General features: G+C 42.6%; 1 protein-coding gene across 3 annotated transcripts in view; it reads left to right on the top strand.

Annotated features, from left to right (window-relative positions):
* The window catches only part of CDCP1 (CUB domain containing protein 1), a 29,879-nt gene extending 5,110 nt beyond the window's left edge, over nucleotides 1-24,769 (top strand). The window contains exons 2-10 of one of the 3 annotated variants that reach the window (XM_075745599.1): nucleotides 6,000-6,106; nucleotides 9,118-9,321; nucleotides 10,707-11,063; nucleotides 12,402-12,770; nucleotides 16,952-17,179; nucleotides 17,914-18,294; nucleotides 18,757-19,122; nucleotides 20,409-20,490; nucleotides 21,703-24,508. In XM_075745599.1, coding sequence (XP_075601714.1) covers nucleotides 9,171-9,321; nucleotides 10,707-11,063; nucleotides 12,402-12,770; nucleotides 16,952-17,179; nucleotides 17,914-18,294; nucleotides 18,757-19,122; nucleotides 20,409-20,490; nucleotides 21,703-22,150 — 2,382 coding nt within the window. In that variant the 5' untranslated portion in view covers nucleotides 6,000-6,106; nucleotides 9,118-9,170 and the 3' untranslated portion in view covers nucleotides 22,151-24,508. Of the gene's footprint in view, nucleotides 1-5,999; nucleotides 6,107-9,117; nucleotides 9,322-10,706; nucleotides 11,064-12,401; nucleotides 12,771-16,951; nucleotides 17,180-17,913; nucleotides 18,295-18,756; nucleotides 19,123-20,408; nucleotides 20,491-21,702 lie in introns of all 3 variants that reach the window. The other 2 variants (XM_075745598.1, XM_075745600.1) reach the window with 2 other exon arrangements.
* Nucleotides 24,770-27,644: the final 2,875 nt, after the last annotated feature.

Genomic DNA, 27,644 nt, shown 5'->3' with positions numbered 1-27,644 from the left:
CAGCTTAACTGATATTTATACATGTGTATAATGTGTTTATTTAAACACATGTGTATACATGTGTTAAATAAAAAGCTTTGGAATCCTCAGTCTTAGGTACTTGCTGAAAAACTTTGCACTTAGTTCATGCCAGAAATATTTCATATTAGAAATAGCATGAGGAGCCATCCTTTGCTGAGAACAAAGTCAAGAAGTTTTTGGCCTTACCTGTGTTGACTGCTACAGCTATAGGTGACAGGGATGTGATGTGTTTGCAAATGAGTGTAGATCATGGGTGACTAACTCTTTTTCTTCTTCACCAGCTTCTCTGTATTGATTTGAATTTCATTTTCATTGCCGATGGCTAAACGTGACCACCTTCGGGTCGTGGCCAGCTGTAGACGAATGCAACCTGAGAGCAGTGGATGCGCGTGGAGTCGTACCCCTTCGTGCTGTGGCCGGTGCGGGGCTGCTGGTGGTGCTGGGTTGTTGCTGGGGCTGTGTGGTGGGAGGCTGGGTGTTGCTGACCACTGTCATTGGCAGGGTGCTTTACTGAACTGAGCAACGATTTGTGTACTACACCTGTGGCAGGGTCCTCTCACTGTCTTCTGGGTGCTCCTTTGAGCTCGCCTTTTGGGTGCTTTCTGGCCACAGTTTCCACGCAAGAGCTCCTAGAAAGGCTCAGTTGCAGCAAAGTGTGTGTTAGACCATGGGATGTGGGAAAAACAGGTCATGGATGCCAGTTTTGGTCTCTTTTTGGGTAATCTCATCTCCTCTGCCCTTGTTTTTCTTAAGTTGCTGTTAAAACTTTTTTACAATTATACATCTTTAATAATTTTTGTAACTTATAAACCTTTATCTGACTGGTGGAAAGACTAAAGATATAACCTTAACAGCACTTCAAGCAGTTTCAGGGACATCAGCCATCCCACTAAGGCTGTTCAGGTATCCCTGTCAAACCTCAGCTCTGGAGCAGACAACACACCCGCTGCAGCACAGTGGTGTTGATTTATTTGTTGGAGTCAAACCATTAGCCAGTTCCCCTAGAGCACCTGGTGACTTTTGGTGGTCTCTTAGTAGGATTCAGCCAATAGAGCCTGGTCACCATCCCTCAACTCAAAAACTTCTTTAATCTGATGGAGGTGTGGCCAGGCAGATTCCTTTTGTTCAACATCTGTTTGTGCCACCAAGGCATGAAGGACTTGGGTTGTGCTGCACTTAGTAAACTGTTGATTGCTGGCTGTTATGTCAGAGCAAAATCTTTTGTTTCTGTATTAGCTGGTGGCAGAGGCAAGGGTTCGCCGCCTGTAGCTGAACCTGCCCCGTGTAGACAGTATTGATGGGACCTCCTGGAAGACCTTCAGGAAGACCCAGCTGAAGAATTGTGCCATAACATCTGGTAGATGTGCATTTCACGTACGTTAGTAAAGTTTCATCTGCTTCTGAGTGCTCAGGCTGCCAATACTGTGGGAAAACAGGTATTTTTTAATTTTTTTTACCTATCTCATGTTTTGGGGGGAAAGTCTCACCTGTGCCTGTTCCATTGGACACCTTTTAACAACCATCCTCAAGGGGGCCATGGGACAGCCTGCTTAGAGCTGTGCCTTTTGACTTTTTTGGGGAACAAAGTGAGCGCGGTTACTCACTGTCAGAGCAAATGCTTATTTTGAGAGGTACGATCATGCCGGCATCTCAGAGTTGGCCCTGGATCTTCTGGGTCTGTGGGTGGAGCTGAGAGATCAGCATACAGAGACCAAACTGCGAGGCGTGAAAAGGGATGATCTGAAGTTCCTCAGAAGTGAGAGACAAAGCTGTTGGCAGGATGTTTGGCATGGGAGGGACCACTGATTGTGAAACGGGCTTTTCCACCTTCGTTAACTAGAGCCAAGACCAAAGAGCTGCTCAGACATGCTCCATGATGCTGTCCTCTCGCTGGCTTACATCGAGGTAGGGATAAACTGTGCAAGCAAACACCCTCTTGATCACGGGAGGCTCCTGCAGCGACTTGCATGCTGTCTTAGCGTTCCTCGTGCCAGTGCAACATTTTCCGACAAGTTGCATGACCCATGTATCTTAGATTTTGTATGTTGTATGCCACTTGGCAGTCAGCTTGCAGACAGCTATCTTGCCTTTTAGAAGCTACAAAACTTCATATCTGTAAAGTAATAATTAAGAAAAGGCAGCCAACGTTCTCCCTTAGTTACAGCTAAGCTTTCCAAGTCTCACAGTATCTTTTTTCACTGCTTTTGGTGAAAAAAGCTTCTTTTAAAAATGTCTTCTACACAAGTTACGTGAGTGTCTTAATTATCCTTCTAAAAAGAGTCTAGAGAAAGGGGTGAAGTACTGAAATTTGTAATTTTTTTTTTAAAGGTATTTTTAAACTGAAGGTACTTTTATTCCTGTGAGGTGTTACAAATTAACTTAATGAATTAACAATTTTTGAATTAACAACCCCTGCTGGCCCAGCATACTGACAGACCTGCTCCTCTGAACTGTGCTGGCTTGTAACATTGCTACCCCAGAAGTGTCCACCCTTCTTTCCCGATGAGGAGGAAAATGGGATATGTGACCTCTTGCCTGCTTCGTATCCCCATCCTATCCTGGCTATCGGTTTAAACCATCAGTGAAGATTAGGGGGTTGTACTGTGGCAGCTGAGGAATGGATATTCTCCCCCAGGTGCCCTCTCCTGAGATGTGGATGATCACACTGGCATCATAGTCGTTAGCAGTGTCTATCTCTAAGTGTTTACAATCTTTGCGGATTTTAAGCTTTAATTTTCTGGGTCATTCCCTGAAAGCAATCCTTTCACAAAACATGGGCCTCGTATCCCAAGCAAACGTGGCGTTGGAAGACAGGTCCAAACATAAGGAGATCATTGAGCCATATAGAGAGCAATTAGTTTATATTTAAAATGTAAACAGAAAACCTGTTTGCTTTATAAAGTCCAACAGGATTTCAGCAGCTTGCAGCAAACAGGGTTGGCTGTCATTTGTGATTGTGCTTGTGATTTCTGCTTGCTGCTCACCGCACCGTTTGTAGGTGAGAAGAGTATAAATGGTGTCTGGGTCCCTGACTAACTTCGCTAAGGTCTTGAAGAATGTGAAGGCAATTACCTGGATGGGTATTGCTGGTGGAACTGGAGGAGTGATGATGCTTGGGCAATTGGGTGCTGTCATTAAATTAGACAGTTGGACTCAAACTGACAAAGAAGGCACGTACAAAATGTTCGAGTCAGCAAAGCAGGAAAACATTTACTCTCTCAAATATTCTTTGACCTGTTGTTGGCAAATTTGAGTCAACTGCAATGAATTGTGTTGGAGATGATGGTGTAGCTGTTGGTGTGTCTCTTTTAGCTGAGCCATAGGGCGTTCACTTGGGATGTGGGAGCTGGAGCCTGCAGTCCCCATCACGCAGGAGACATCCTTGAGGTCCCCTCACTAGCAAAGGGGTATTTTGGATGGATTGCTCTGAATGTGTCCTACCAAGGCTGCTGTCTCCTGCACCGAGACTGTCCATTAGATCAGAAACAGGAGTTCCTACAGCTTGAAACTGAAATCGTTCTGCTTATGATTGGGTCACTGTGTTATTGAGTCATACTCCTTGCTTCCCACTGTCTTGCCTTGACCTTTGCAGTAGATAGTGTAGTGGAACAACCTCAGCAAGGTTACGAGCGTGCCTGCAGGCCGGCATCCCTGCGAGGGCTCAGAAGAGGTGGTGAGCTTCCCAGGTAGAGCCTGCCGAGCTGTAGAGGCAAACAGTGCTGCGGTGCTATCCCTGTCCCGAGGCGGTGGCGCGAAGCGCTGCGGTGGACGAGCCCGTTCTCCTGGGCGATGTGTTGGTTGTGTGGGTTCAGATCCCCCTCGGGCAGAACAGGGGTTTGGATCCACGTACTTCATATCCGGAGCAAGTGTTGCTGCTACTCGTCTTCTGCAGCAACCCGTCTCCTCCAGCTGCCGCCGGCTCGTGAACAGTGTCTGAGTCAGCCCCATCCAACTGTTTTTTATTAAAAATGGCTGTAGGGGAACAAGCCCATGATTTAACCAGAATGAGCAAACCAACAGTTTTTGTACCTTATTTTGGGATAAATTAACATCTGGGATTTTTTTTTTTGGTGGTGACTCTTGTAGGCATTGTTTTTTTGGTCGGTCTGGGGGTTTTTTTATTGTTTTAATTCATCCAGTGAAGTTACGTGAAACAATCTATAGATCATTATGGATTAATTGCTGTAATAAAAGGCAACTATCTGGCCAAAACTAGTTGGACTCTGTTCTCACTCCTGATTTGTTTAACAAGGCACTGTACATAGCAATAAAAATTGCTGTCCTGCCAAGTCTTTTCCTTGTACGTATGTATGCACACTGACTGTGAGTGCCACTGGTTCTGCCACCCTCAAGTTGTCTGCTACATTGCACCCTCCTCTTGTACAGGAAAAAATGACCTTTTGACATTTACGTATACATACTACAAAAATACTAGGAGATTAGTGTCAGGTGCACCCACAGTAGATAAATTTAGGCTGTGTGGAGTAATCCGACTTGTTTTACACTATGCAGTTTGTTTGTAACTCAGGTTGGAGAGGTCTGAGCAATAAAATTGGTTAAAAGTTTGGGAAAGTCATACTGGTGAGAAAAAGCTAGCCAAGGTATCTTTGTGCAGAGAGGAGCGTTACTGAGTGGTAAAGGGATGCTGTGATGAGACAACTGTCGTGAAGGTGCAGACTTACACAAGGGTGAGCAGTAGTGAAATCCAGTTGCAGGGAAGATGCAGACTAAGACTAGAGCAGTTGAGGAAATAGCCAAGGGAAGCTGCAAAATTCTAATTGCTTAGAGGAGAAAAATTTAGGGTGAGATCAGATATCTACGTCAGCCTGTGAACCAGCTCAGGACCGGTGGCTTCATCTCTGACATCTTCTAGCCCAACAATTTCATTGTTGTGTAGACGGAGAGTAGATCCAGCTTTGGCAATGCTTCCTCTTGTTGGTTTGGATATCCTGTGTGTCATCCCTGCGCAGCATTAATGAGGCGTGGAAATTCCTTCTTTACAAGAAATGTGTACGGTTACTGGTAATCCTAATAAAAAGGCATGCAGTGGGAATCATAGACAATGACAGATCAGTGTGAGTCATGAAGAGACTCACTGATGTTTATAAAAGCTCTGCAATGAGGTGATATTAAGTAGTCTCTCTATTGCGCTGCATGTGTGTGGCTATATTTTGGGGGTTTTAGCCCCCTCATGATTTTAGTCATTTATTTTTAGTGACTTTGGGATCACTGGATATACTTTCTGCATGATTCTCTTTTTCCATTTTTCCTACGAAAATGGCGTTTGATAGTCTAATGCTGCTGAGCGCATCTCTAGCAGCTGGCTGCTGTTGACGTGACGGCACTCTGCTCTTGTTCTTTGACCAAAATGATTGTGTGTGGAGTTTCATCTTAGCAAGCTGTTTGTTTATGTTATAAACTGGCTTGGTGTTTGTCCGTGTGCAGGCTTCTAGTGGACAGCTTTGCTAAGCAGAATTGGCTATACGATCTGCATCCTTGTTGCCTACTGGGATGGTGATCATTGCAGCACTTCTGCAATTTTGGGTGGGTCCTGTTTTGGACAGCTGAGGCGTGGGCCGTGTCCATGCTGGAAAGTGATACTGGGCTGACAAGGATTTGATCTTCTTGCAGGGAGAGCAAATGAATGATGACGTGGTCATGAAGTCTGGAGGGGGTGGGAGGGACAGACGGACACAAAACCCAGGCAGCAGAAGTCAGGCCTTTCAAGGGCCGGGGAAGATGATGCTTTGTTTTGACCCTTGTAGGAAGGCTTTGCCTATTTCACAACATATTGAAAATTTATGTTCCTTGGTTTCAGCTCAGGGCGTGTATTTGTTTTATTTTAAAGCTAGTCATGTGCTTAAGGTTATGCTTAAGCTTAATCCTCATGACTAAAAATGGTCTTAGAGCTGTGCATGAGCATTTAGTGCAGAAGTGCCGTCTATTAGTGACCCTGCTGCATTTCTCCATCCTGCCAGGTTGGCCGTACGGCTGTGCTCTCCCAGGGATGGGAGAAGGAACAGTGATAACTGTGTTTGACAAGAAAGTGAGGAACAGACTTTTCAGTCCTACTTGTAAACTGTAGGTGAACGTGACAATTAATGTATATAAGAAGGAAGGCTCTTTTTGTCTGTAGTTATTAATTATTGGTATTATGCTATTAACACTTCATAACTGGATGACATAAACATCAGAAAAATTATTACTATCGTGGTCAAAGGATATTTTTTGCACTAAACATGATAAATAAAAACCCCCAAAGAACCCAAAAAGTGTCTGGTGGTGTGGAAAATAAAACTCTGGGCTAGGCTGGAAGTAGTTGTTTCACTTTCTTTTCTGAAAGCTGCTTCCTCCTGAAGCACGAGGAGGAGCAGCGCTGGGTACTGACTTCACTTTACTCTTTTCCCCACCCCTCGGATATTGCCCCAGGGATTGTCCCTTGTGTGCTTGGAAGGTCATTGCACAGGATGGTTCTTAGCCTATATGGTATTATTTTTTTAAATTTTTTTTACTATTTTTTTCTCCCCTCAGGAAAACCCAGATTGAAAACCTTTACGAAAGCGTTTCTAAAGCGGAAACGCAGATGCTGAGTGGTGCCAGCCACTGGCAGAGGCGAGGGAATTCAGTGTAGGCGCTCAGGGAAGAGGGCTGTCCCATCATTTGAAAGTTGCTAAGTGACCAGGTTCTTACTAATGGTATAGAGGATTGATAAACTCATTTTTACAAGTACGTGCAGAAATTTGGCAAGCCTCGTGGTGTTTGAGGTTTTCATTTACAGCCTTTGATCCCGGAGGCAAATAGGTAAGGCAGTTTCAAGGGCTTGCTAAGTCTTTTGACTCCAAGATTGTGTAGAAAAGCTGGAAAGGCTGAAAAAAGACTCAAGACCAACAAAACTCAAATAAAAGCACAATGGGCTTTCTGTTTGAGTACTCTCTTCTTGCCCTACTTGCCACTACCCTAGCAGTGATATTTTTGACGCCTGGTGTTTGCCAACCTGGAGCTGCAATGTTCCCAGTGGCAGGGAAGGACGATAGCCCATGCTGGCTGCTCAGTCCCCAGGGCTTTTGCAAAACATTGCAATGAAAGTCAGGCCCTGCAAACCACAAGATTGCTGTAAAAATCAGGAGTTTTAAAAAGGGAGGTTTAAAAATAGGACAGGTGGCTTTTGTGGGAACTTGAGTCACTAATGCTGTATGCTTCTCTCTGCAGCTGCAATGGCAAAAGTTTTGAGTTGGGTGGGTAGGTTGGTTGAGGGTCTCTGGTGTGCTCATCTGCCGTGAGGGGACTCTGCCAATCAAGGATTCCCAAGGTGTGCTCAGCCCTCACCAGGTGAGCCCCTGAATCTCCGGGCTTTGGCCAGCCTCCCTACCACCACCGTGGGGATAGCAGCTGGCATGGGCCAGGCTGGAAGTTTAGGTGCTCAAGGGATGGCGAGAAGTCAGGCAGAGCCCAGGGCACTCTGCAGATGTGCATTTCTGAGCCAGCTGTTCTCTCACACCTTCCTGGCATGCTGCCTGGCAATGGGAATGGCTGCAGGGGCTCTCCCAGGGTGCTGTGCCGCTGGGTTCATTAGGGTAAATCTCTCTTTATTGGGGTTTATGAGCAAGAGGATTCCCAGCCTGGCATATGGGCAGAGCTTTGCCATGCAGCCCTGCCTGATGTCTCACTCAGGGAACAGACCTTTTTGAACAGAACTTGGGGTACCCGTATTTCTAGTTTTCTTGGGGTTTTTTTATGTATACATAACTTTTTTTTTTTTTCCCATAAACACAAAAGGCACAAATGCTGTAGACACTGTGGTTTTATCTTCCATACACTGAAATAAGGAAGGGAGGGTAGTGAAAACCAATGGCAGAAAACTTCCCAACTGGTGTGTCCTCAGATTTTCACCTGGGGCTGGGATACGGTTGACTTCAATGCAAACTTTATTCATGTCAGCCAGGACTGGGGTCAATCTTTGCTAAGCATCAAACTGATGCTAATAACTTTTCTAGTCATCTTGAATGTCCACTTGGTGCTCCTTGGTGTCTTATACTGTGTGTATGCTTTTAAAAGACATTCAGGTTTGGTCCATTTGTTGATAAACCACTACCCATCCAATATTAGAAGATTATTCAACATCCAGTTCCGGTGAGAGCAGCTCCTGCATTTGGTAGTCCTTGAGGATGGCTTGAAATATGTGAAGATTGAGGCTTTTATGTATTCCCCAAAAGCCATTGAGTCTATGATGGTCATGTCAGGGATGAAGAAGAGGTATCCAAGCACACACAGTCCGTCCCAGGCCACAGATCCCTTCTGTGCTGCTGAGGAACATTGCATGGATGCCCTGTACCTTCAGGGAATGAGTTGTAAAAGGTGGGGCAGATGGGAGAGGGCCATGACCACATATATTTATCAGCCAATTCTCTCTTAGCCAAAGATGTCATCTGTAAGAAGATATTTCTTGCTTGTCTCTTCCTTGTCTTGAGGACTGGAAAGCAAAAGCTTTCATAGAGCAAACCAAACTGTGCAGTAGCTAACGCTGCATTAATAACTAGGAATAGCTGAAACTCTGAAGTGTCTGTTGGTATGTGCTTTTGGTATTGCTGGAGTACCTTGCCTGGTCTGCAGTAATTTTTGAGGTATACCCAGACATTCACCTGTTACCGTTGGGTGCAGCTAAAGTTGAGGTTTGCTTTGTTGTTTGGCTGCTGAATAAACTTCCTGAATTGAGTCACAATTTTATTGGTGCCTTCAGGAATGAAGCAGGCTCTATGATAGGCATAACAGACCAAAACCCAAAACTGGGACAAAAGCTGAGCTACTTTTTTAACATAAAATAAATAACACAGATGAAAGTAAACTGGAGCAGAACTGGTCCTATGCAAATTCCATGTATACCTCTCTCCGGGCACAGGCAGCAAGCGCATTTCTATATCATCTGTGCTGGGCTGGGAGAGCCAAGGTGTTTTCTGTAGGTCCAAAACCAGACACTTTTGAGAATATAGATGCAAATATTTCTTCCGGCAGTGTGGCGTCTATGGGGATGGCTGGCGATACTCATATATGCTAGTGACAAAACACCTCTATCTTTTTTTTTTTTTTTTTCTTTCTTAGCTTCCTTTTCGATCTCTCTTCATAAGGTGGATAACATCACAGTTAAGATTAAAATGAGACCTGGTGTTTTAACAACCTGTCAAATTCGTCTTAAAAATTTCAGCGTGTCTGAACTCAAGATAAAGCCTGGGGAGATCGTGACTTTTACCTTCACTTGTGGTAATCCAGAGAAGTATTTCACCATGGAAATTCAGAAAAATATTGGTAAGATACAGGGGGTTTTTCCCCCCCAATGGTAATTTTCCTTCAGTAAAAATACATACTGTTTTTTTTTTCTTGTTACTATATTAAGGTATCCCCTATAATCTTGGGTAAGAAGAAATCTTTGAACACTGATAAATAACTTTGAATTACTGAAGTTATGCAAGTTAAAGCAGCCTATATCAGGGCTGGCAAAATTAATGTTAACTTGGCTGGTTTGGAAACTGTTAAATGATAGTTTGTTGCATCAATTCCTTGCTACATTCCCTTTTCCCACAGTTTATAAACCCATGAAAGAATCTTCTTTCCTGTCAAAAGCCTCTGAGCACTGATAATGATGTATTAGCCGTATTATTTGTTGAACAGCTTGATTGCGTCTATAAGGGCAACAGAAACATTGAGGACATGCACGTGTTGCCTCGTATTTAATAAACATTATTGAAGGCAATAAACTGAAAATTTGCAAGTTTTGTAACTAAAGCTTTGTTTGCTTTTTTTTTTACTCTGGATGTTCTCCCTGGTGTATGTATGTTAATGTACTTTTTAAAGGTACGAACACGTGCTACTTCTCAACAAGATCTCAAACTTCATTGGGCATCTAGTCTTTGGTAACATCTCTGTTATTTTTGGGGCAGTGTTCAAGGATAGTTGTCTTCACATTTTTGAGTTTTATTGATATGATTCATGTAAATAGTAGTGTTCACAATATTTCATGATATATTTGTAAGATGCACTTGTGATATTTCTTCTTTAGGTTGGCGCCTAGACATAAAGTATGCTTATTTTTAGTGTCCAGCTTGAAATACCGATAATTTTGGATTTTTCAGAGAAAGATTTTCTAAGTTCTCCCCAGAATCCTGCAGTGGCAGTTGTTTTTATTCATGACCTCTGCAAAATCTGGAGCCCAGCTTGTTCATCAGGGCACCAATGAAACAAAGATACAGTTCATGGCAAGCAGTGGAGAACTGAAAGATGAATGGTTTGCCAGGAGTTCTCTGAGCAAGATGGGATAAAATCGGTTCCTTAGATCCACAATTTCCAGCTGTCCTGCCATTACACTTCTTCCTTCTGCCCATTCAGTGCTTTACCCTATTCACTAAATACCTTCTAAATTCTTCAGCAAACAAGGTGGGAATACTAGAGACAATTAATTCCTTCCATTAGTCAACCTGACTAAAGCAGGTTTATCCTGTCTACTCTATGGGCTAGGAGTCCTGGTTAGAGATAGCATGTGACCATGTTACAGGAGTGTCTTTTAATGTATGGAGAAGAGACGTTAAGTGCAACCTAAAAATTATGAAAATAGCAATGAAGAGGAAAGTGTCAAATTCCTCGTTTACTTGAATGCTTTCCAGAGTGTATCATGGCTGTTCTCTCTCTGCATTTAGACTGTGTGTCAGGCCCGTGTCCCTTTGGAGATGTTTACCTTTACCCACCGGGGCTACCTCGCCTTAACAGGACTTTCATCTGGGACGTGAAGGCCAGTACAAAGGCTGGACTTGAACTGAAATTTTCTACCCCGTGGCTAAGACAGATTGAACCAGGAGAGAGGTGCCCCGATTCCATTAGCTACAACATCAACAGCTGTATCGATATGGCCACAGTCAACATTGGCACCTTCTGCAGGAATGGCTCGGTGTCTCGCGTCAAGCTGCTGGGAGGAGTCGTCATGTCTCTGCACCTCCCATGGGACTCATCTCTCACCAGCTCGGGCTTCAACATAGCTAACAGGGCTTCCATAAAACGTAAGTGCGGAGTAGTGTTTCCTCACCTGTAGCCATCTCGTGCAGATTGAGGCACAATTCTTCAAAACTTTCTTCTCGGGTAACCTTCTAGTTTCGGTGATGCTATCCCTAATTCCCTTCTACTTCATGTTTGTCTAAAAGCTGTTGTTGGGTGTTTTCTAGTTTGGTAGCTCTTCTGGGGTCAAAATATCTCAGTTTGGTTAATAATTATGAAAACTACTGTGTTGCTGCTTTTGGTGCACATTGCTCACTTTCAATCGTCTTTAAACTACCTAAAACTTAAACGTACCTGCTCTATTGTTTTTGTGCTTTCAGCTAGGTGAGACTAAATAGCATAATTAGAATGAGCCAAGAGAGTTATTTGCTGGTTGCAGTGTGTAGTTGGGTTTGTTTATTTTTAAATAAAGCTTCCTTAACTTGCTGGAGTCTTAAACCAGTGCCTCCCTTCAAGAGAGGAAGATGGGACAAAGGGGAAGCAGTGCCTGGAAGGCACATGAGGCTGCTTAAATACAGCTATCTGTTTCAACCTGCACAGTAACATAAAACGTTGTGTAATAATCTTATTAAAATACCTGGAATATTATATAGCAATCAGTGGGTTACTTGGTGATCCTGTGACAAACCCTCTTTGGGAGATGTTCTTGCTCTTTACTTGAATTCTGGAGTTGTTGCCATCAGTTGTAAAAGGGATCTTGTCCAGGTTCGAGCTTCTAGAACACGAGTTTTTGTAACTCCTGGCACTCCTCACAGTTGCACATCATCGCTGGAGTCCTAGAGCAGGACTGTAATCTCTGTGTACCCAACTTCACACTGCCAAGAGTCTGCAAAGCATGAAGTGTCTTACACAGTCTCCATGGTTCACATTCATATTTTGTCATGCATATTTGAGGCTCTTTGCTGGATTGTTTTTGTTAAATCTGGGAGGTTTTTGGATGGAGAGCTCCATGCTGGTATAAAAGCTCGCATCTTTTGTTTCTTGAAACCTAATGAAGCAGAAGTAGTTGTCAGGTTGCGTGTTTGCTCTTGTAAAGCCAGGAGCAGAAGTTGGAACTAGCATCTTTCAAAAAAAAAAAAAAGATTGTTCACCTTCTTGCGAGGTGAACCCACTTAACTGAAAGTACAGCATGAATATAACCTTACCTTTTCTGTAATTGAAGACAAAAGCATCAACTCAAGTATATGTTTTAGTCGAAGGGTTTTATAATAAGCTAACCTGTAGCTGAAGTGGATGATCTTACTGTCAAAATAGAAATACTCTGCTGCTAGGATGCTACATGTGCCAATGTGTCTCCTTTAATTGCAACTTTTTTGGTATGGTTTTCTTCCCCCATGTTTTAGGGTTATGCATTATTGAATCCATTTTGAAGGGAGAGTCTTCAATCACCCTGATGTCCCCAAACTATCCACTGGGCTTTCCAGAAGACGAGCTCATGACGTGGCAGTTTGTGGTTCCTTCCAACATGAGAGCAAGTGTCTTTTTCCACAACTACAGCCTCTCCAACTGCGAAAGGAAAGAGGAGAGGGTGGAGTACTACATCCCCGGCTCCCTCAGCAACCCAGAGGTGTTCAAGCTGAGCGACAGCCAGCCTGCCAATATTGCTGGCAGTTTCAACCTGTCCCTGCAGGGCTGCGATCAGGATGCTCAGAACCCGGGCATCCTCCGCTTGCTCTTCCAAGTCATCGTTCAGCACCCGCAGCTTGATGAGAGTAAGTACCTGCCTGCCCCTTCCGTTGCTTTTGCTTACAGATGCCTGGGCTCAGCAGCACAAGGAAGATAAATTATGGTTTATGTAATTTTTTTTTTTTTTCCTGAACTTTGGACCTTCCTTGAGTTTAAGGAGGTAGGTTGCTGAGGCCTGTTTTGGCACCCTGGGTACCACCAGCCGTCTTTATGGCAAGGCGGATGGAGATGCTGAAATTTGTAATTTGCAATGGGGTATAAAGCTCCATTGCAGATTTTACAATGTGTCTTGTAGGTGGAAAATTCCTTTCCTTTTCTAGTGCTCGCATCACGTAATTGAAAAATACCTTTTACACCTGCAGTATCAGGTTTTGCATGTTGTATAAGTAAAGCTAAGCACCGCGCAGCTTTTCCTTGCGACTGTGTCCCCTCTGGGGCTCCGATCCAGGTATCGGGCAAGGACCATAACTGCTGGATCGAAATTGTCCAGGCTTACGTGTCGCTGCCTGTTCTCCAGTACAGAAATCAAGTGCACGCTTACTTGGACAGTTTTATTTTCAGCTGTAAGATTCAATGTTTTAAAGATAATTCTTAAGATGTGAGTCCAGGTTTCTGCTCTGTACATAAGCAGTTGCGATAAGCCAGGTGAAACCTGCTGTCACAGCTGGTCAGGATCCATAGCATGAACTAGTAAAATTGGAGATGTAAAATTGTCTTCATATTACTAAGAGAATCAATATGCATTTTTCCTTCGCTTCCTTCCTTCGCTTCCTAGGGAAGCCTGAACATCTTCTAGCATGACTTTGTCACTCTAGACGTGGAAGCTGTCAATAAGATACTCCAATGATAATATCCCCTACACATTTGGATGTTCTTTAGGTTTCTTGATGCTTGTTGCTACACTAAGAAAATTTTTTTTTTCCTGTTTTCTTGCCCTAAATTCAGACAGGCTTAACAAAATGGTTTGTAATACCACAGCATCTATCGAAAAACAGAAATAAAAGGCCTGGCTAGGTAATGAGCTGTGAAATAAGTAATTTATCCTCTAGGTTCTTAGCTCTGACCTCAGTTCATGGTGGAGGTTAATAGTCAAGGTGCCCTTGAGAGGAGCAGGTGGAGGGAAGTCCACGTTCTGGACTACCACTGCAGCAGGAGCTACTTAGCAGCTTCAAGTCATTTTAGAGGGAATGGAGTTTGAATAGCCTGTACCTTGAAGTCACGTATCCAGAAAGGGTCTGTAGCATCTCACCACTGTAATCCTCAGTTCTTTGTCTAGTCTGGCTCCGTTCATGAACTGCAAATCCTCCTGAAATTGTTGTTAACCAAATCATGTTTGCTTACACTTATTTTGTGTTGCACCTTAGAAGCCAAACAGAGTGAAAACATTACATTCACTTAATCAGCTTTATCTCCCTTCTACTTTGGAAAGCAAAGAGGAATTTTAATATATTCATGACCAGTAGATAGGACGATAATCACCTAAAAAAATAAAAAACAGGTTGTCATTTATGGAATGAAATGCAAGTAATAAACCACTTGGATTTGAGAGACAACAGTGGTTTCTCTAGGGATTTTATAGGATTTCAGGAGTGATTTCCTAGTTATATAAGCTCCATGAAAGATTCAAATTCAGCCCTCAGGATAATATTGAAACTTTTATTTAAAAAAAAGAAAAACAAAAAATCCTGTCTACAATGTGCAAGTTAAACATGACTTATTAAAAATGCATTGCTATCTGCATATTCTCAAAGCTTCCCGAACATTTGGGTATTCAACAGCTGTCTGCAATGCTTATCATTAAATAAAAGGAAAGTATAGCTCTTTCAAATCAAAATAATTTCTTGATCTAACCATCTCTGTGTTTAGCTGCTGCTGCAAAAAAATAAAAAACTCTGAAGAATGAATAACCCTATGGTAGTAATCCTAGGTTCTGTGCCTGGTTGTGGCAATGGCTTGGAGATTTTCCACCTCACCTCTTGTCTTTTTGTGTGCCTGATTTCTCATACAGAAGAAAGCTATTTTATTCACCTGCTATTTATGCTTTTGAGATCCATAGATGAAAATATAAAATTAAGAGTAAGAAGTATATATATATATATTTTGTTTAATCTGTCCTCTCTTTGACATCAGACACACATGCCTTGTTAACAGCATAAGGATGCTGTGTCAATCAGATATAGTTAATCTTTGTGAACTAGGCTATGGCCATGGTCTTGGAATTTTTTCCCCTCTTTCCTTTCCTCTCCCCCTTCCAGATGTTGCAAGTATTTGCAGCTGTCATTAGCTTAGGTGGGAGAAGGTGTTTGTCATCCCTACTTACCCCTGTTGTTCTGACTTGCTGTAGCAAGTCATCTAGGATATCACAGACTTGCAGAATGGCTGAGGTTGACAGAGACTTCTGGAGATCATCTAGTCCATCCTCCTGCTCACACAGGGACAGATAGAATAGGTTGCCTAGGACTGTGTCCACCTGGGCTTTGAGTATCTCCAAAGACTTCACAATTTCTCTGGGGAACCTGTTCCAGTGTTTGACCACACTTGCATTATTTTTGGATATTTTTTTTTTTTTATGCTTAAGCAGAATTTCCTGTATTTCGGTTTGTGCTTCTTGCCCTGTCACTGGGCACCACTGAGAAGAGTCTGGCACCATATTGTTTACACACACGTGCACACACATCCCCCTGAGCCACCTTCTTCAGCTAAACAGTCCCAGCTCTCTTGGTCTCCTCTTGTATGACAGGTGCTCCAATCCCTTAAGCGTCTTTGGCCTTATTCCAGTACATCCATGTCTCTCTTGTACTGGGGAGCCCAGAACGTGACCCAGCACTTGCAGATGTCTCACCAGTGCTTTAGCAGAGTGGGAGAGTCACCTTGCTCAACCTACTGTTGATGCTTTCAAGCATAGCCTAGGTAGCTGTTGGCCACCTTTGCTGCAGCGACGTGTTGCTGGCTCATATTCCACTTGGTGTCAACCAGGACCCCCAGGTCTTTCTGCAAACCTGCTTTCCAGCCCCACTCTTGCAAACTTGCTGAGGGTGCACTCCATCCCATCATCTGTCCCGCTAGTGAAAATATTGAGCAGTTTTGGCCTTGGTACATGCCTCCTTAAGCAGATCTTTGAGTTGAATCTCAACGTTAGAGAGAGGGTGCCAGGGACAATGGTTGCTGTATGCACCCGGGCACCTCAGGACCAGCGAGGTCAGAGGGCGTTATAGCTGGTGTGTGGTGGGGTATGGGGAAACAGGTGGACTGCAAGAGACGTGGAGGCCAGTGTTGAGGAAGGGGAAGGTGCTCTTTACTTTTCAGTGTTATCTCTGCCAGCCCTCAGGTTTGCTTTTTACAGCTAGTCAGAAAATGTTTCTGGAAGAATGATTTTGAGCAATTAAATAGAAGGGCAGTGTGGTAGTTCAGTCATGCCGTTGAAGGAAACCAAGCAGTCTAGCAAGGCTTGGTCCTCAGCCTTCCCACCGGCATGGTGACAGATTTTGATAATTTGTGGCATTTCTGTATGCTTTTAACTGCCAAACAGAAGAGACTTTTAGGAAGTGTCTTTGGAGGCTCCAGTGACCTTCATGGTGACTGCCAGCACTTCTGCTGAACTACAGTACTTGGCAGTTTTTTTCCCTTTTGAACCATATTGGTATTGCATTTAAATTAGCTTAATCTTTACTGACTCCAGACAACCAGATGTGCTTAATTACTGACTTTGGACAATTTTCTTCAGCTTGGCTCTGAAAAACCTAAACTAACAAAAAGTTAGCTGAGATGGCAATCTTGCAATAAATACAAAATTTGAGAAAGGAGAACCTTTTTTCTGGTCGACTGTTGTGTGATCGGTAGAGCTGACTTTAAAAGAAATACAAGAAAACTGTTAGGGAAAACAAATCTAACATAGTTGGTTGAGCTCCTTACATTATAGCCTGACCTGTGCAAAAGAGGCTAGCATACGTCTTACCCTGTTGTAGCTGGAAAGTGGTGGGGAAATGGGTTTTGTGTGTGGAAAGGCTCAAACTTCTAAATGAGAGTAGTGATACAATACTGTCCAAGTTTGTATTACACTGATGGAAAGAAGTAAATAGTGTTTTCTTAGCTAATATAGAAATAGTTATAACAGCTGCTCCTCTAACGGAGTGAGAAGAGATGGAGGAAGTTCTGCTTCACACCACACTTCTTGCCAGTAATTACTCTGGAGTGTTTTTCATTGCAGATGTCACCCATTTGGTTGACCTGAGCAAGGAATGGAATATGACTGTAACGATACACTTCGAAGGGTGGCCCAGCCACATCCCGCTCATGTCTGAACCGATATGCCTGATCTGTAAGGATCCTCGCACCTGCGACCGCGTCATGACTTTAGTGTCTGGCACCGTCTACAAGATCTCCTTTCTGTGCAAGGACTTGTCCCGTCTGAGGATCACAGCTGAAAAAGGCATAGGTATGACAAAAGTGGCTTAATGTTGTTTCCTAGGGAATGTTTTTTGCATGCTTTTCCCCAGCGGTCAGCCAAACCTTTTCTTTTATTTGGGCTTTAAATAGTGAGGTTGGAAACGAGGTGTCAGCCAGCTGGGGAACGGGTACAGTGAATCTGGAGATGACCTTGTTGTTTGCCACGTCATTCTACCTTTAAAAATAGAAACTGCGTAGCTATTCCTAGAAGGGAAAAGACAGAAGGCACCTAAGAATCTTCTTGCTGAAAACTGTAAAATAGGGAAACTGAACAGGAGAGCCGTAAATCTGCCCATGAAAATGCAGGACCAGGGTGGCCACCAGGAATGCATTTTGTGCTGCTCTCATGTCCACTTGGTGTAGAGTTTTCCCAAATGCTTTCAACTACCAGTAGAGAAAGAGTTTTAAAGCATATATCTGGACTTTGGCTAGTTTGCAATTGTGGCCCAGTCAGCCAATGATACAGCAAAAGTAATATCTTGAGTGAGAAATTGAGTATGTTTGTGTCTGTTGGTTTCTTTGGCATCCTGCACCCTTTTAAGGAAAGATCTTTAACTACAAATGATAGATGTTTGAGTAAAGGTTACTAAGAGAGGGTAAACACTTATCTGTGTCTGTATCACAAAACTGACAGTACTCTGGTACGCAGGAAAACTTGCTTTTCCTAAGTATTTCCTCTGCAAGAAAAATTACAACCCTTGGGACTTGTTTTTGTGATCGCAGGCTGTGTTGATCTTCAGTGGTGTCAGAAGAAGATCTATTCCCTTTCGGTGCCCAAGGCTATTACCCAACTGCCGATTCGACTGCATAAGTTTATTTGGAGGCTCTTGGCTCCTGATCTGATCAACATAGAAATTACATCTCCGTCCTTGAAACTTCAGCAGCACGTCCCAGAGCAGAGGTGCAACACAAGCTACAGTTACAGCATTGTTAGTGCCACCTCAGAGACGGAGTTGAATGTTGGTATATTCTGTCCTGGTGGATCCATAGAAAAGATTCAGATGAGGAATAATGTCACCATATCCTTAAAAACGTTTGGTAAAGGATTCCTCAATGAGTCTAACCATCAGGATCTGAAAATGTCTTTTGTGCCACATATTAAAGGTAAGGCAGTGGTTTGTACTATTTTGTTGTACAGTGTTGGATCTGTCAATATGCTTGTTAGAGCACATATCAACAAAGAAAGATAAGAGTTCAGTTCTTTAGAGTCTAGTCCTGGAGCCATTGCTAAGATCAGTCTTTATGTGAATCAATGAGGTGGCTTATTCCTGGAAGAAGGAAGGACCTTTGTGCTCCATATGGCAGATAGTTGTTTGTGGGAAATTCTGCAGATATATCTGTGCTAATTGGGATAATTACTGATGTGAAAGGGGTGATAGGTGAGTTGTATTGCTGATATTGAGATGCAGTTGACTCTATGAATTTGCTAGTCGCTGGTATTTTTATTGTGGAGAAGAAAGACCAGATAATTTTACGTGCTGAAAGAGAAAGCTTTTTTTTGTTGTTTAAAAAAAAGTAAATATCAAAACTAAGTTTTCAGTCCTTTATTCCTTTCCTTTATTACAGATGAGTGCATTTTCACTGTGAGTCCAGATCCAAAAGCTAAAGTTTACTTGCAGACTCCCAACTGGCCATACGGTCTACCTCCTTATGTCTCCATATCCTGGCACGTCATCGTGCCCAGTAAACAAGTTGCCCACCTAGGGTTCTCCAAGGACCGCATGGGCATTGCTTGTGAGACAGGCCGTGCCTATGTCAACATAAAGGAAGAGACATCGGGGGCAGAGGAAACCGTGCGCCGTGAGGATGAGCTTCTGCCCAAGCCCCGAAATATGTATCACAACTTCTGGGTAAATGTCTCCAACTGTAAACCTGTGGATAAGACACAGCTGACCTTGCAGTTCTGGGTGACTTTTGCTGACAAGCAGATAGGTGAGTCCTGTAAGGTTGTGGTGGTTTGCTTTCCGCTCATTTCCTTGCTTTCCCTTGTGGGAACAGTAATGGATGCTGGCCCACCTTGGGGCTGGGTTTTATGAGATCCTTGCCTTTAGAAATACCTGTCCCTCAAACTTCTGAGAGTTATGGCTGGGTACTTCTACAGGCTGGGGAGGAACGAGAGCTTTTAATGTGGTTGGGGTGTTTTTTTCGAGATGGGATTGCAGGGCTCGGAGGGAGTAAGACTGGATTTTATTTTCTTTATTTAATTTAGCTTTTTAAATTGGAGATCACAGCCAGAAAGTATAAGAAGATCAAGTGATGTTTTTTCCCCTCCCAGGGTCACAGACCCGGTGAACAACTTGGGATTTGATTATGCAAATGTATTCATCCAAGTAGTTTTTACTTTGTGTTAGCAGTTCAATTAGTCTCAGTGTTCACATGAGCAAGAAATCATCCCTGGGGCAGTTCTGACAATTTAGCGGAGAGTGCACTGACTACTAACAGCAAAATCTGGATTCTTGGTGTCTTTCATCTCCCTGAAACATAAATAATTAAAAAAAAAGGCATTTTTCAGGTAGGCTTTGCTCATGTAAATTTGCTTCACATTTGCACTTCCTCTTCATCTGTGGGAGACTGCTGTCTGTAGAAGTATTTACACAGGCTAGAACTGAAACAGTATCAAATTAATTTCTTTTTTTTTCCCCTCTTTTTCTTTTTTTGCAATGTATAGTTCTTCTAACATGCAGCATTTTTCTTTGCTCACATGTGGACTTTCCTGATCAATTTTATGACACTTAAAACTCCAGGTCAACAAGCATGCTCCAGGTCAAAACCCACACAATTTGTGTGTTTCAGAGGAAAGGATTGTATTGAAAGGAAGTTGGTGAAATGTCACTGTTTCCTTTGTTGAGTCCCTCTCTGTCTGTCTCTGCACTTTTTTTTTCTTCCCCACCTATTCAGCCAGAGGCACGTGAGATGTTGCAGGTAAGTTTCGCAGCCAGTGAACTGTGTTGAATTCTTGGAGGTGGGTGGTGGGTTTTTTGGTTGGATTTTTTGGGTGTGCTCCACTGCTAGCAGCAGGAGTTTGTCATTGCTTAGCTTCCAACCTCTTGGAAATGGCTTGTGTTACCCTGTGGTGAGCACAGCTTGGAAACTCCTGCTCTGCCAGCAGCTAGTATGCTTAGAAAGTCTTGAGGAGGTTCAAACCCAGCTGGCTTTTAGGACAAAGCTGAATGTTTGTTCTCTCTCGCTCAGTGTCCTTGTACCTTGTCTGTTTGCAGACCTAGGAGTGATACTTGCTGTGGTGGCTGGGGCTGGAGTTCTCATGGCTATTGGACTCACTGTGTGCTGCGTTAAGAAGAAGTAAGTTCGTAACTTGGCATGTGTAATTCAGCAGTTCAAGAAGGCGTTTCAGGAGAGCTGCTGGGGCCTCCCGTTTCACGTGTTGATATAAATCCCTTGATTAAGGGTCTGAAGTATGAGGTGGACATCGTGCTGGTGGTTGAAGTAGTGCACCTCCAAAAATGCTGCTTTACTCTAAATTGATTGACTTTAAGAGTAGAGCACCATTCCTTGAGTTGCATTACTTCCACCCCAGCGTATTGCCTATTGGCTTTACTTAGGACAGGCTTCTGGCTGTCCTGGAAGTAAGGTATTGGTTGGATTTCATCAGCAATTCCTGTGAAATGAAATCGCAATGAATGTGGTTGCTGTGCCTGTGGCTCTAGACAAGGCTTTGTTCAGACAAGCTGTAAACTCACTCAGATATACTAAGAGCTATCTTTCATCTACATGACCTCCAGCAACTTCTTCTGGACTTTGCACATCAAGTGGGAGCATTTTTCTATGAAATGAGCCCATGGAGAGAGAAGTAGGTTGTGCAAAGCAAATGTATATAGCATTGTTCATGCAAGCAGAGTCTGAAGCTATCGGTAGCTTGGGGTTTCTGATACATGTACGCTCAGTGCTGGCAGGGTGATTGCCTCCTGAAGCTGTAGAGCTGGAATTAATTTGTGCAATATGATGACTAGAGCAGTTATGAGCACGGGAAAGACTTTACAAATACAGGCTTAAAAATCTTCAGTTCAGCCTTTGTTTGGCCTTCCTACCTTAGGGACAGTCACTCCAGAAAGTGCAATCTAGAAAAATTCATTCGACACTTATAGAGAACCCAGTATCTTACTGGTCTTCAGCAACTCTCAGCCTTGTTTTGTGAGGATCTGATGGCCTCTGATCCTATTAGTGTTTGTGGATGTTGGGAGACTCTGTACGCTGCACAGCTGGCAACCCTGTACTTGGGAGGCCGTTGGAGTTAATCTTGCAAACTTCGGGGTCAGCAGAACAGCAGTAGGTAACTAAATACTGTGAACTTATTTTCTGTTTTGCAAAAAAAACCCCAAACCCAAACATGTCTAGACTGAAGAGTAGTTTTTCCTAAGACTGCAAGTAAAGCCTTCAATGTAGGCTGCCTGAGCCTGGGTGGTTGGGATGGGTAAATGGAAGCTGCTGTTATTGAGTTCAAACACCCCAGCCATGCGTTGTTCTGAACTGTTAACAATTTCAACTCTGCAACAGGAAGAAGAAAAGCCAGAATCCCATGGTGGGAGTGTACAATTCTAACGTGAATACCCAGATGCCTGGAAAACGAGGCTTATTCCCAAAAGAGAGGAAAAACAACGAGTCTCATGTCTATGCAGTTATTGATGATGCTGTGGTCTACGGGCACTTGCTGAAGGAATCCAATGGCTCAGTCACTCCAGAAGTTGATGTGTACCGGCCTTTTGATGGACCTGTTGGTAGCTTGCCACCTTCTCCACCTCCATTCTCCTTTAGAAAAGACATTAAACGCTCTTCTAACACTGAGGAACCTCCACCTCTGATGGACACAGACCATGACGCTTACACATTTGCTCATCAGAAATCAGGGCAACCAGAGGACAATGGAGATACAACGGAAAAGAATAATGGAGATACAAGCATGTCCTTGCTGGAAAATAAGGAACAGGACGGTTTAGTGGAGTAATTTTATGCCAGGTATAGCAGTTTCCTGTGGAATACAGGTGACCATAAGGACAGGAGTCTAGGGAAGAAAAAGATGAAGATGAGTGTTGTTATCAAATGTGTTTTGATGTTGTTTTATTTTGTGTATGTGTTTGGTTGTTTGGTTTTTTTTAAACTTCAACTGTTGATAGCTTTCAGTTTGAGTGAATATCTAGCAAACTCAAAAACTGTTGAGACACTCCAGGACTGCACGCACTTCCGGTTGTGAAACAGGTGGCAAAGGTACACTCCTGCTTTTTATTATAAAGCCATCAGGAAAATTAATTCCTAACTGCCAGCTTAAATAGACTGGGGAAATAGACTGTTTTGTCCAGTATCTCCTCCTCTCTCAAGTCATTTTTTTCCTGAGTGTTGGTTGGTGATTCCTGGAAGGTGTAGCCTACACCACCATCTCAAGGCAGCTCCAGGTTGCACAGTTGTCTAAGCAATCTGCTAATGTCTGAGCAGAGGAGGGGACGCTGTCATTTCCACCACTTGCTGCTTGAAAATTCATTGTATTTAGCATGCTGGTGGCTGTGCAAGTGTAGTGAAAGACCACGTAAGCCTCCTGGAAGAGCGCTGTGTATGTAAATCAGTGTGAAGGCTTGAGCTTGGGCTCTTCTAGTTCAGAAGTTACGGGCTTTCTCTAATTTCCATCTGATGTTGTTATACTCGGATAGCACTGTGTGAACCTACACCATAACTGTATTTTCTTTGCTTTTTTTACAAAAAACATTTCAGAAGTCTAAACCAGTTTGTGCTTCTGTTCAGATGCCTGTAGCATTCACATTTTATTAATATCTTGTGCTTTTGACTCAAGTAAGAGTAAGGATTCAATGAAGAAATAATGGTGTGGTCATCCAGCTGTTTACTAATGCTTTTCACTTCACCTGTTAGAGATGTTCGGTTAATACAGATAAAAAAAGAGGGAAAGAAAACAGATTGTTTCCAGCAGGTGGTTTCTCTGAAATGCAAAGAATGAGAGTCAATCCATAAGGAAAGCCTAGATTTACTTTTTTTTTTAATCAGTCTGAATTTAACAACCATGTTGAAATGATGGTGGGGACAGCTCTTGATTTCTAGCGGGACTTACACTTCAGTCATCTAGCTGTCTTTGAAAGCCACCTCTTGAAATGAGGTAAAATAATAGGTCTCACTTTTAAATGCTGTAGTTAGCATGCACCTCAGTTTCTGTGCCTCTTAAAACTTGAGGGTCAGATCTTCATGCAGAGGACTACGGGTATTTGAATAAAGTTACTTTTTATATACAAACATCTGGCGTGTGCAGTGTGTGCAGCACTAGACCCAATGACTTGAGAATTTCTCTCCAAATGGCTTATCGTGACTGTTTCTTGCCTAAGGATATACCGAAGTGTCATAAAACTTTTAGAACATGTTGCACGGCAATAATGTTAAACATATAATAATAATGTCTAAAATGAAAATGTCTTTATTAGAAACCTTACTGTTTACATCAAAAAAGAATGTGGATTTCTTCCTGTGTTAACTATGCTGACGTTGCAAACTGACTATGTCAAGTGTGTGTATTTAACAGTGTATACCATTATGCTGCTTGGACCACTACAAGATTCAATATAATGTTGTATCTGACTCGGTTTTCTGTAGCATATAGCAAAACACGTGCCAGCTAAAAGTGCCTTTTAATTGTTTCAGGTATTTTTCTGCTTATGTTTATCACTTTTAATATAGAAATATGTATTCCTAGATCTCTGGCTAGTCACTGGGATCACATATTTCAAAGTGTACTGGGTCATTTTAATGTCATTTGAGAACTTAAAAAGATTTCTGCAATACTGATAACTATTTTTCTCAGGTAACTGAATTGCCACAATACATTTTTGTCATAGTAGTCCAGTCATGCATTCATCTGGTCAATGTTTCTCACGTCTCATTCCTTTTTAGTAAAAAAGAAGTCTGTAAGAGAAATTCAAGGCTGTCTCATCCCTCTAGCTCAGTTTCTGCAGTTGCTTAGATGATTTTTTTTTACTTCATGGTCTTTCTAACCAACTGAAGAAAATGTAATGGAGGTTGGGCTTTTGTTCACAACCTCTTGATCTTTGAAGAAGAATATGATGCTTGTTGACTGCGTTTTTTTATTTGTTCTATTTTAACTCAGCTTTTGATATGGCAATATAAACCTTAGTTTACAGTTGTTTCCAGTCTAAGGTTGACTTTTACTATGCTTACTTTGGTATGTTTAGAGTTAAGAGTTCAGGCAAAAATTCCAGTTCACTTTTCATTAACAGAAAGTTGTGACTTCATTTTTTTAAAAAAAATAAATAAAATATAATTATAGTACCAGCTGGAGTAACTAGTCTGTCTTTTGTGTGTGTGTGTAAACTCAGCCTCGAGTATTTTGCTGTCTGTTGATAGCTATGCCATCACCCTAGATGATAGACATGGGTTTCTAGAGAACCTAGTTTGCTGGGATAATATACTGCTTACTCTGTGTGTTGTTCTTCTGTCATAGCCAGTGATACACTATTAATTGCTGGTTTTAAAGGCATGTGTTTAGATTGTTGGGGAGAAGGGTTGTAAAATATTTAAAGCTCTCCATATAAAAATAAATGGTTCAGTGCCTTCTCGGTAGGGTCATGATGTTCGTAATTTATTCACAGCCGATTGACACATACAATTGAATTCCAAATTAATTTCTTTTCAGGGATAATAGCATAAAAGTACATTTTATGACTAGTGATTCAGCCCAGAAGAGACCTTTATGAAAATGTGTGAAGCCCTTTTTTGTTCCAAATTAAAGTGCATGGAATCAGTATGTACTGACTGCTTTCTCGGTTTGTTATTTATTTTGAGGCAAGTTTAAAGCACACAGAAAATGGGGTTTGAAATCCTCACTACTCAGGATCCCAGTAATTGCTGGGAATGGATCCTAGGTTGAATTAGTCAGATCTACTCTTGGAAGGCATAGGAAACTCAGCAAGGATTGGCCGGTCCCTAGGCCTTCTCCAAAATTGCCACTTACTATGAATGTAAATGAAAGTACTTTTTTGGGTCTTCACCAGCCAGTGTCTAATTGTGGGCTGCAGTGTACACAAAGATGGGAACAAATCTGTCTCCCCAAGAACTCTGAAGCTAGAGACTATTAAAAAAAAAAAAAAAAAATTAAGATTCATTCCTTTAGTATAAATGGCTTTCTACATCCGACTGAGTGTTTGGGTTATTTTTGATAAAGTATAGCAAAAGCTAAAAGCTTCCCAGCAATTAAGTGTGGGTTACCTAATTTCCTTTGAAACTGAGGAATTCTGGTGTGGAAAACCAATCCAGCCTGGAGAAAGGGACAGTCCTTCTACAGGGACTTAGAAATTTCTGGCATGTTGTTTCAGCAAGATAAATGAAGCATGGCAAATTGAAACAATTAGCAACACTCCTAACATATAAAAGGATTTTTTTTGTGGTTTGGGCTGCATCCATCTCTTGTATTAAAGAATTGCTACACTGCTGCAAACAAGTCAGGCACTACGCTTCTAGGCAAGATGAATCTTCGAAAACTGAAGGAACTGCTTTGTCTCTTGCTTCATTTGTGCGTGTGTGTATTTTATAGGTAGATGTGCGTCTTTATCCTGGTACCGCTGTAGTCACTCATAGCTGTAGAAAGAGTGCCATGATGCATCCTCTCAAAGATGCTCTAACAGAGCAATACCCCATCAGCGCACAGCACCTTTTTAGACAAGGTGCATCAAGAGGAGTGTGGCCAGCGGGTCAAGGGAGGTTCTCCTCCCCCTCTACTCTGCCCTCATGAGGCCACATCTGGAATATTGTGTCCAGTTCTGGGCTCCCCAGTTCAAGAAAGACAGGGAACTACTGGAGAGGGTCCAGCGGAGGGCTGCAAAGGTGATGAGGGGACTGGAGCATCTCTCGTATGAGGAAAGGCTGAGAGCTGGGTCTCTTTAGCCTGGAGAAGAGAAGACTGAGAGGGGATTTCATCAATACTTATAAATATCTAAAGGGTGGATGTCGAGAGGAAGGGGTCAGACTCTTTTCAGTGGTGCCCAGTGACAGGACAAGGAGCAACGGACACAAACTGGAACACAGGAAGTTCTATCTCAGTATGAGGAAAAACTTCTTTACTCTGAGGGTGACAGAGCTGCCCAGAGTTGTGGAGTCTCCTTCTCTGGAGATATTAAAAACCTGCCTGGACACAATCATGCAACCTGCTTTAGGTGATCCTGCTTTAGCAGGGGGGTTGGACTGGATGATCTCCAGAGGTTCCTTCTAACCCCTACCATTCTGTGATTCTGTCACATGTGATGTTTCAGATACGTAGAATTTTTGAGTGGCCTTATGCCTCCTGGTGGTGGTGGTGGTGGTGGGGTGTGTGTTGGAGCTCTCCCACAGTCAAGTTGACCTTTTCTCCAGCATTTACCAAAGGCCTTAGGAGTGATGGGTGCTCGTTTCTGAACATTACTTGAGGCCATTGCTGGTGCCTGCGGAGGCCAGAAAGGCCATGTCCTCCAGTGGGGTGGTTTGGGTGAATACGGGGAGAGGTGAGGGGAGGTTTCCATTTCAGGGGTACCTCCTCAAATGAAAGAGGGACAGATTTGGGTGTTCCTCTTTCTCAGGAGCCCTGGGCATGGTTTTATCTGAAGGTGTTATTAGGATATCCTGAACGTTTGCTGCTTGCCACTGCGGTAGAAGGATACCTGCCTTTGATCTTTATTTTAAGAGGTATAAAATGACAGACAGAGCCCATACAGACAGCTTCCTCCCTACACGAGGTTAGTCGCAGCAAGTCATCTGTTAAGTACGTGTGTATAAATCTCGTTTTCCGCACAGAAGAACCTGGCCTTAAGTGAGATTCACCGCTTGGTCTCAGGAGTATGAACTGCAGGCTCCCTAAGCCTAATTGTTTTAGCATCTGCTTCAAATTCATCATCACAAATGCTTTTTATTTAAAAGGTTGGGGTTTTTAAATTAAAAGAGAAGCAAATTAATGGTGTGTTTCTTCTCTCAAAGTGCTACTTTTAATTGCTGGATTCTGGAAAAAGTAATCTGAAAACAAATATACATAAATGTTGTTTTGTAATATAGAGTGAACTATTAAGCCAAATAATCATTTGCAATGAGGTAAAAATGATTGCTTTACAGTTTAAGCTGCTAAATAGAGTTTTGTTCATACTAAACTATATGTTTGCACTTCGGGCCACGAGTACACAAGGCTTTCAACCTTGGAGACCTGCACACCCACCAGAAGTACCTTCTCACGCTGTAGAAACTTTCAGAGCCGTGCTACTTTTCAAAGTAATGCAGCTTCTGATCTCTTCAAAAGTGAGGACTTTTTAAAGATAAATGCTGGGGGGGTGGGGGTGGGGGTGTGTTTATAAGAATAATCTTTGTAGTAAGATGCAAACCCAAAAGCTTGAATCTTTACAGATTTCACATTTCCACAGTAAATTAAAACTGTTCTACATTCTGCCAAATCAAACCTGTTTAGATACTTG

This window comes from Balearica regulorum, chromosome 2, assembly GCF_011004875.1.
Source record: "Balearica regulorum gibbericeps isolate bBalReg1 chromosome 2, bBalReg1.pri, whole genome shotgun sequence".
Taxonomy (NCBI): Eukaryota; Metazoa; Chordata; class Aves; order Gruiformes; family Gruidae; genus Balearica; species Balearica regulorum.
This window is presented reverse-complemented; position numbering and strand designations above follow the sequence as displayed.